The 10,777-nt window shown below is 35.3% G+C and overlaps 1 protein-coding gene across 1 annotated transcript in view; it reads left to right on the forward strand.

Annotated features, from left to right (window-relative positions):
• The first annotated feature begins 3,468 nt into the window (after positions 1 to 3,468).
• LOC105364298 (protein couch potato) overlaps positions 3,469 to 10,777 on the forward strand; it is a 24,306-nt gene continuing 16,997 nt past the window's right edge. The window contains exons 1-3 of the mRNA XM_011502192.1: positions 3,469 to 3,565; positions 7,058 to 7,111; positions 9,277 to 9,339. Of these exons, the coding sequence (XP_011500494.1) occupies positions 3,518 to 3,565; positions 7,058 to 7,111; positions 9,277 to 9,339 (165 nt within the window). The 5' untranslated portion in view covers positions 3,469 to 3,517. The remainder of the gene's footprint in view (positions 3,566 to 7,057; positions 7,112 to 9,276; positions 9,340 to 10,777) is intronic.

Genomic DNA, 10,777 nt, shown 5'->3' on the forward strand with positions numbered 1-10,777 from the left:
GGGGGGGGGGAGAGCACGAGCAGTTGGCAGACGAGTGTAATATCATTCTCGGTCTATAGATCCGTCGATGAGCTCAATACTCCATCGCCGGTCATGCACTTACTCGTCTACTATGCATAGGCGAGTGGAAGCAGCAGCTAAGAGCTATCAATAATAAAATCGCGCGAGGTCGAATCAATTGTAATGTGCGGCGTGCGACGAGTGCCATCAGCCACTGCTCTTCACTTCCCCGTGGCTGGGCTTTTGCAGCGAGCGAGCGAGCGACGCGAGTGAGTTGGGTCGGCGGGGGAGGGGGGGAGGATCCTCGTCCTCAGGTCTTTCGCGCCTAGGGTACAAGTAAGGCGACGCTCCAGTCGTCCGCTGCTTCGTTATTCACGAGGCTGCGATACCTGAAACTCTCCCTCTCTCTCTCTCTCTCTCTCTCTCTCTCTCTCACTTTCACTCACTCACTCACTCCCTCGCTCCCTTCGCGTCCTCTACCACCACAACCACCCATCTTTCACCCTCGACTCTACTCTAATCTGCTCTTCTCTGCTCTCTCTCTCTCTGTGTGTAAAGCTATCGCGTCCAATTGTTGGCGGCAGTGCGCGCACGCTTCCCTCAACGGCCTAACCATGTCATGTGCATTTCCTACGCTCTAATATTCGAGGTTAGGAGGCACGACTCGCGCTACCAGTCCACTAAATCTCCTTCTCGATTCTCCTACTCCCACGTCGAATTTAGCGCGCCATCGTGGCGACGCCGGTCAAGCCGAGTTCAGTCTTACTCGACCTCGTGATTAGTTTGTAATTTTGTCCCATTAACTGCAATTTATAACGCGCTGAGCATTCGCAGTCACCGCGGTACGTGTTATTTCTTCTTTATAGCCGCAAAATTGACCGATTCGTTCACGGTCGCTGAAAAACTATATTTATGATGTAATAACGCAATTATTTTCTCCTCCCTCATTTAGAATCCTATAAAAATTTCATTTCTTTAATGCCGACCGGGACACTATGCTTTTATCCCTTTACGTTTCATTTATTATTTTAATTGGCGCTATAATCAAATAGCTTTTACGTTACTTTGGCCTTCTATCCCGAAATTGATAATCCAAGGCATACAAGGAGAATTAAAAGCGTGTCGATGTGTTTTTAAGGCTGACCGATGCGACGGATCCGAATTACACGTAAGCCGAGGTACACTTGTACGTTCGTAAATATTAATTGCGGCGATGAAACGAGTATTAAAGTAAGGGGATCGAAGCGCTCGTTGAAAATCTCAAACCATAAAGCTGCTGATCGTAATATTGCTAGTTTGTTACAAAGCTTATTCGTATGGGCGATTTAAATGGCGATTCCCTTTGATGCGCTCGGTCCTCGGTCTGTATTACATCGAGCGAAATGAAAAAAAAAGTAGACGAAGATGAAAAAGGAAAAAAGACCGCGCGCACATGAGCGACGGCGTTCCCCGTTAATTTGCCAAGATTGGCCGTGAAGCTATCGTCGCCGATCTTTCACGAATAAATAATAATTACCGAGCGATCCTCGAAATTAGCCGTTGCGCAAAAAGACTCGTGGAGCATAAGGCGGAGGTGCGCCCATCGGCAAAAAGTAGACTAATCGCGCGCCCAGCATTATGATAAAACCGTTAAAGTTACGAGTCGCTGCCGATGGAACGCTCGTGACGGAACCTCCGGCAGAGAACGAGAGGGGAAGAAGATGGAAAAGCTAAACAAAGCCTCGACTTAATATCCCGTAAACACTTACTCAGCGGTGCACTTGAGTCTAACTCCGCGCCACGAAGCCTCTCGCCCCCGGCGACCTTAGCAAAAGCAAACAATGCAAGCGCGTACGGCACCTAGGCCATAATAAAAGAATCGACCACTCGCCCCCCCCCCTCCCACCGCCTCGTCATCCCTCCCCCGCACCATTCTATGACAACATAATAAGATGACTGGAAAACGAGCAATAATCGCGACCGGGAGGTGCGTAGCCCAGCGACACGAGCGAGATCCGAGCTTCCGTCCGTGAGCGCCGAGCGTACTTCCGCCTCTTTTCTCTACCTCTCTCTACCTCTCACTACCTCACCTCTCACTACCTCACCTCTCACTATCTCTCTCTCTCTCACTATCTCTCTCTCTCTCACTATCTCTCTCTCTCTCTCTCTCTCTCTCTCTCTCTCTCTCTCTCTCTCTCTCTCCCTGCCTCACCCCTCTCTCTCTCTCTCCCTGCCTTACCCACTTCCGAATGCGTGAAGAATAAAGCGCCGGAGCTCGGGTCCGATAACCAGAAGCGGCGCTCGCTTTCGTCCGGCTTTAAAATCCAACACGCCTTCGAGCGGCGCATAATAAGCCGGAAGTTTTATTGCCAGCCTGGCATTCAGCCCGTATTTTTCACGTCGATGTTACTTTTCTCCATTATCTATCCTCCCCTCTATCACCGACCACGACGAGCTTCGCATTTAAGCAGGATATCGCGAAAAACGAAAATTGGTCTTGCGACTCGTCGTCCATTTCGTGATCCAACAAGGGCGACCTGCCGTCCATGGCCAGCTCGTGCCCTCGTTTAATCAGCGGCACCAGGCAAAAAGGCCCTAAGAGTGAGACAAACGCACCAGAATATTCCTTCGTTTAAACGATGAGCCGCATTACGTCAGCATTTTTATAATACCACCACAATGAGCGCGAGCGACTGACTTTTCAGGTTCGAGTGCTTATTGGCCGAAGGGTCTGGAAACTGAAATTTTCTTCACGGTTTATCATCAGCGGCTTTATTAATTTCCATGAATAACTGTTCGTTGTGAGATGAGGGACGTCGTATTACGATGATAAACAACGTTATTCCTGTGCATTTATAATAACCCTAAGGCTCTGAATTACAAGATATTATTTTATTCAGCCAGGAAACAAATTAACCGAGACATCACTAAGTATCTGCTAATTAGCGTTGCACAAGGAAAAATCAACTGTGCATTCTTGGCTAACTAGATGCTGCTTATCTCTCTTTACTTCCCAAATTAGAAAATGCCCGACCTACGAGGGAATATTACTTATGACAATTTACGTGTCCGTTAACTCGTTTGACATAATATCTTTTCATAAAATCCTATATTTCTCATCTATACGAGTTTGTAAGTGAATTCCGTCCACTCTACATATATACATACATACATATATATATATATATATATATATATATATATATATATATATAATCTTTGCTAGAATAGCGAGAGCAGCGAATCTAAGGAAAGATTCACCTCTTTTTTATGATTTTCATTATGTAAATGGACTTGACTTGTTGGAATACGAGGCGCATGAAAGCCGAGTGGAGTCGAAAAATATCGCCTTTATTAATTCGACAATTGGTTTTACCGCTACGATTAAACCACCCTTCTACTTTCCCTCTTACGTTCTACCCTACCCCGCCGCCTTTTCTTTATTTTTACACTAAGCAATTACCTTAATTAAGCGTATTAACGTTCCTTCATTCTTCTATGTTTTCAGGTGCGCACTTTGTTCGTCAGTGGCTTGCCGATGGATGCCAAGCCGAGGGAGCTTTATCTTCTTTTCAGAGCATACGAGGTCAGTCTACGTTTCAAAAGAATATCCCTTTTATCCAACGTACTTCAAAAATTTATCTTCGTTTTTTTTTTCTTTATATCGCTGTTGAGTTTTAGCCGCTATATGCCTTTATTATTTTCCGCCCGACTCGTATTAACGTGATTAGCACGATAGTAATCAAATTTTTATATTTTTATAAATCGTCCCCCCCTCCCCACAACCCCCCCCCTCCCACACCCCATTTAGCATCAATTTGACGAACCAATTGTTTTTTCACTTTACGCGGGTCATTCGGAGCCCCCGAATACATATTAAAATCAGCAGGATTAAAATATTCTTTATTAATACGTCATTAAATTTAGTGCGACCATTCACTTAAAACAGATTAACAATCGATAGAGTTCTAATGTAAATTAAAGTGTTATTTTCGTGCCGATGCAACATTCGCGCAACTCTAGTCCCTGGACATTTTATATTATTTAACGAGCCAGCGATTAATGAAGAAGAAAATTAAAGGCTTATTCTGATAAAACATGATAGTGAAATTACAGCATAATAGACAATGAAGCACTAACAACTTTATTAAACAATAAATACAAAGTTGAACTTATATTCCATCATGTGTAATTCATAAAATTAATTTAATGTAAAATAATGACAATGTCTCTATTATATTGACATGGTATAAGCATATTTTAAATTACACAATTAATGTCTATTTGCACCATTAAAATAATATCAATTGTCATTAATTGTAGCAGCACAATGTATTTAACAACTTATTTGTCCATTTTATTTAAACGAATTTAAAGTTCTGTTGGTTGGTCAACCTGTGAACAATAACATTTTCATGGATACTATACGATCCAAACACTTATAAGTAATTAAATGTTGCTTTTAATCTGTATAAGCAATTTTTATTTATATGTAATTTTTCTTTAGCTAAATAATTTGCAAAATCACATGTCACAACCATCAAAACAAATTGCCTTGGCTATTATATATTATTTAAAATACATGTTGTATATCAAGTTTTATATATTAATACATTGTTGATTTATTGAGTCACGCGTACTTTTATTTAAGTACATTTATTTTACTTCCAAGTCGGCTTACTTTCCATTGTTTAACATTTATTCATCTGTTATGCATATACAATAATAATGCCAAGAATAAAAATGTATTTTCAAACCATTCATTATTTGGTTACAAAGAGGAAACATACAATATATATTCTGAAAATATATTATAAAAATATAAAATACAGTGATATATATATTTATAATTTTTATATTAACAACTTGCATATCTAATTTATCACATTGAAATGTGATAGGCGTAGGAAAATATAATATGAAATAATTTCTCATACACATGCAAATGCTCATACACGGGTTGATTAACTGGTTGATGAAGAGAATTCTATAAAGCACAAATACTTATCGCTATACCTATATATACAAAAAATGTGTACTAACTTATTCAAAGATAAAAGTCATAGTTTTCTTTTTTCATAATATTGGCATTTTAATAAACAATTTTACCTATTTATCAATATATTTAATTGAAATCACTTTTTTCCATTAAGATATGAAAATTCAATGTTATAATGATTAGAATAATAACATAATAATTAAATTTAAGAAAATAATTAAAAACATCTAGATTTATAGATATAATTATATAAGAAACATGGTATAAAAAACTTTAAATCAAAGACTTTATTTAACAAAGTAGAGTGTCGAATTGTGAGAAAAACATCATCTTTATCTTAATATTTATATTATGTTTTGGGAGATTTAAAAGCCAATAACTTAAATAAAATTGTAAAATATTTATATACAGCAACAAAATAATATACATATATATATATATATATATATATATAAATGAAAAGAATCACATAGATTTGTTAAAAATATCCGCGAAAGATTTTTTTCTCTTTTTTTCTTAATCTCATACCATGCGTGAAGCAATGATTTTTCGAATAGTACCAATGTTTAACATTATCTATTATTAATAATAATTGTGATATTTTATTCCAATGAAAATATGAATTTGCGCGGGCATGTAAATTTGTAAAAAAGACATAATTCCAAAGGTAAAATACATAAAGCTTTTTAGTCGTACATTTGACGACAATTACTAACGATACAAATGCCACTTTAGCAATATCTATAACGCTTTCATTGCTATGTACAAACAAATATTTCTCAGTTAATTAGATAATAAAATATTTAGCTATATTTTATAAATTTTTAACTATATTTGAATTTTTTTTATTCAAATACGATGGCTACATAACTATTCCTACATAAATACAAAGCAGACTACGTGCAATATTATTAAAATATAATATTTCTGCGAAGCGCTTGTTTACGTATTTTGACCTTAAACCTTCTCTTTGAGAATAAGCTTATAATTCTTAAAATACATTATTTAATTTTGTTGTTTGTTGCCAGAGAAATATTTTCACTTAAATATATGTTCGATTTTACAAAATATATTATTAGAATTAACAGTAATCAGCGATAAAATAGTAAATAGATAAACGTATAAAGCTTTTAAATAAAAGAATTCAACTCTTTTCCGTCACAAATTAAATACTTTATTATCTTGATGAAATATTAATTACAAATATTTTAATTATAAATACATTTTAATATATTTACATTTCATTTACATTTTAATAATATTACAAATTGTCTAATTGTATAGATAAAATTTATTACAACGATGAACGTTGACGGGCAAGAAGATACTTATTATTCAGTACCTTACGCAGCTTATCGTTCTTGTAAATTAATTGTAATTAGTAATGAAAATAATTTGTAAAAGAAATATCAAGTGATATTTGTTATATAATCATTTGATTTATGAATAGAATGAATTTTACTCGAAGGAAACATTTATTAATGAAATTCGAATTTATTCATATATTCAAGAGCTAATAAATAATTTGGAAAATTATTGAATATTAGAAATAGAATAAGTACAATTGCTAATAAAGAATTGATCGATAAAATTCTCGTTGTACAAATCGTTTGTCGTTTTTTCCTTTTATCAACAAAACACGTGAGATAAATTTATAATCATCGTCATAATATATGGTTGAATTTTTATTAAAAAATACATTTTTATGTTTGTATGTTAAATTCTCATGCAGGAAAGACTTGTAACTTTAAAAATTTAAACGTTCATGTTATGTTCTTGCAAACATATTTATTTGATGCTCGTTTGAAATAAATTTTTCATAATTAATATTTAATAACTAATAAAAGTAAGAATTTTTTATTACTCCATTAGGTAGAGATTGCAATTTATAATCATTATGTAAATTAAAATCGTTACATTGTTAAATTGAAAATTCTAGATATATAATTTATATTGAATAGAATTTCATGTTTGCAAGATTTTTAACGCCTCTCTTAAATCGCGTAAAAAAAGCACTAAATGTAGATCGTGGTTCTTGCAATATGAATGATATACCTGATAAACTTTTCTCTTTCACAGGGTTATGAAGGCTCTCTGTTAAAAGTCACGAACAAAAATGGAAAGTCCGCTTCGGTAAGTACATTGACATTTTATTATTTTTTACCACTACTACTACTACAAATTTTTTATATCGTAACTACATATTTTTAGACGACGAGCTAGATCAGATGAAAAAGCCTTATTTCTATTCATATTGTATATTAATAAAGAGTGAATTATTATGATTATAGAAAGTTTAATTAAAGGGAATGTAATCAGTGAAGAATTTTCCACGTAACGCCATCATTATATATCGCAAACTTTCTTTGTAACTCATACGCACACATGCAGAATAAACGTACAATAATTTAACAGGCAATATCAAGTCGTATCGCGAGTGTAGATTTCATCATCTATACGTTTGAATGGCAAATCTTGTATTGTAATTATTGAATTTCGAGAATTACACAATGTCCTTTTGTATTCAATAATACCAAGTAAATTAATCAAAAGCAGCACTAGGACAGTGCTGTTGGTCCTAGAATTTTAATTTCTCGATTGAAATTAGTTTTCGATCGCAAAATAAACTTTCGTTGCGTCCAACGCGTACGAGGACATTCGGGCGCCCGACTAGCAACGAAAATGAAAGTGAAAGACCGTCTAGATAGCCAAGCGCGGCTTTTCAATCCTATCAAGCAGATTTTCATATTATTTCTACGGCCATGGGCCAAAGACCTTGCCGGCGCCAATAGCATATTTCATTTCCGAACGGAACGATTTGCCGCCTTAACGCCGCTGGCACTGCTAGGTACGACACTGGGCAAATCGATATTCGCGAGTGGTGGCTCGTCATCGCCGAGCCCCTGGTAGATTCGATCGGATTTTCCGGAATCACTTTCTGTCGCTCTCCTACCTACCTGATCTCGACCTCTGTCTCTCTGTCTCTGTCTCTGTCTCTGTCTGTCTCTCTCTCTCTCTCTCTCTCTCTCTCTCTCTCTCTGTATATATATATATATATATATATCTTCTCCCCAAACCACCACCTAACTCCCTCCTTTACCCCACTCCGCCCATCATTCGCGCATTCTCGCATTCTCGCATCCATGCATCCTCGCATCGGCCGCTCTTCTCAGCTTGACGCGACGTCCATACGTCACCCTTTTATCTCCACGTGCAATTAGTCTACGAGTTTTTAGCACTAGCGGGACGATAATTGGATTCCGAGCTTATACACTTTACTAATATGATAGTCATGATATTATTATAAAGTAAATGTGTCAAAAGTCTCATTCCGATAAGGTGTTTACGATTCGGTGCAATTATGTTTCCTTAACGATAATATTTTCCTTCCGGCAATAATATACATTCGTTTACTTATAGTTTATGCAATCACAAGTTATATTACGACGCGATGATAGGAATTTTGTAAAAAACATTGCATTTATTTTTCTTCAGATGCTCGCGTAATCTCTTAAATTAGAGAAAGAGAATGGAGAGCGAATAAATAGTTAATTGTTCTCGCAATGCTAAGTAAATTATAGTTAATATTTGCCATTGTATTGTTGTAAAAATAAAATAAAACTGGCTGTTATGGTTACTTACGCGTATATTGATAAGAATAGAAGGGAAAATTGATTTTACTTTGTACAATGCTATAGTATTCTAACACTGGAAGAAAAAATTGTAAAATATTCAGGAGTATTAGATGGATGGCATAAGCGAATATATTCAATTGCGATCGATTCATTTTACATGTGATATGGCTTTTGCTGTTAGCTTTGCATCAACTGTTATGAAAATATAATATTTTATACTTCCTGTTTATTTAATTTCTCCGAGTTACATGACCAAACTCTTAATTACATAAATTTTTCTCTGCACGTACCTTATAAAGCAATTTATACGGATAGATAGTCAAAGTATAATCATATGACTTGTATATTATAGGAATATACTATTCGTAAAAGTATGACCAATCTTCTTTTTTTTCTTCCCTGTTAAGTACCAACATTTACAAACAAACAATATAACAAATAAATAAAGTTAATATTAATTAGTATGCCAGGTATATTGAAATCCAATCCGCATGTGGATTAAAAAACAATGGAAGAAAAAAGAGAAAATATGAATTGAGGCGAATAAGGGTATCGCGTAGACAGATGAAAGCATATTGAAAATATCAGGATGGGAGTAGGTTGTTTAGCTTGGAGGTGAAAATGAAAACTATCAAGAACAGACGATGTTTTTTGTTATTTCAGCCAGTGGGTTTTGTGACTTTTCACACGAGAGCTGGAGCTGAGGCGGCGAAACAAGACCTACAGGTAAATCAACTTTTATTATTTATACATAAATATACGACGTTCGTATCGATTTAAATAAAATGACAATCGTTTAATTTTAACTTCGCACTCAAAGCCATAAGCGAGCGAATATTTACTTGCATACACACACCTCGGAGATCGATCATGAAAGAAGATGGAAACAAGAAGCGACTAATAGACTACTACTGCCTTTTGAGTTCCTTTTCGCTAGATAAAACGCGCCGGGCTTGTTCAACCCTGAACACGCGCGAGCTCTCTCATCTTACTTGCGCTCCTCCTTTTTTCTTGTCTAAAAAAAAAAAAAAAAAATTTTTTTTCTTTTTTTTCCTTTTCTTTAATCCCCTATTCTTGAAACTTCTATATATCTACAGAACCGTTATTCTCTGTCTATTTCCTAATAGGTCCGAATCTCATCCAAAATCTTACTCTGTTGACTATAGCTGGCACGGGTTAATGCTACACAGCTATTTCATTTTTTTTTGATAATATTTGCTCCCTATGATCCTTTTACGTGGTTTTTAATAAAGTACTTTTAATATTATCTGCAAGTTTTTTTCTATGAACCTGCCCTGATAATGGAGTTACGTAATTAAGCTTATATTTTTGCGACTATATGTGCTTTGCCATTTAATATAAGTATAATTATATCGATAATAATAATAATTGTAATGAATAAATAATTGATCAGAATAATTAAGTATACTTCGTGCTTTTTGTATTGTCAAAGCTTACAATAATAATACGCTTATTTATGTAGAAAACAACTTGCAAAATATTTTATCCGAATATAGTTGCTGCAGTATTGATATTAAAACTTTGATCGCACAATTATTTTAAATGGGCTTTCAAAATTCATTTGTAAATTTTTATAGAAATATAATCAAACTCTTATTAAATTAATTAGAATTATGCAGGAAGTTATGATACGTTCAATCTGAAAATATAACAACCGAATTGAAAAGTTGAAATGTACAATTAAATTAACAAGCGTTAGATGAAGTTTATAGGCTCATTTAAAAAGTAATATCGATGCCTTCCAAACGCAAGGGTGAATTCACGTTGTTTTGTATCTTATTTCCTATCACAACTAAGCAACAGACAAACTATTATGCATATAATCAAAGCAACATGTACATAAAGTAATATGACTATTAATTCAATCCTTTCTCTCTCTCTCTCTCTCTCTCTCTCTCTCTGTCTTTCTCTCTGTCACACATACACACACGCGCGCGCGCGCGCGCACACACACACACAAACTTCTCAGTGTATTCGTTTAAATCTATAAATACGTATGTTCATAAGAATGGCAAATCGTCTAACGAACCTTAATCTGTCTACGAGTCATTCAGGTTCAGCTTACCGCCACATTATTAAACGAACAACTAAGCCGAAAGAAGAGGCCGACTTGTATTTTACAAAAGACAAATAACACGTAGAT

The sequence above is a fragment of the Ceratosolen solmsi genome, unplaced genomic scaffold (genome assembly GCF_000503995.2).
Source record: "Ceratosolen solmsi marchali unplaced genomic scaffold, CerSol_1.0 scaffold31, whole genome shotgun sequence".
NCBI lineage: Eukaryota > Metazoa > Arthropoda > Insecta > Hymenoptera > Agaonidae > Ceratosolen > Ceratosolen solmsi.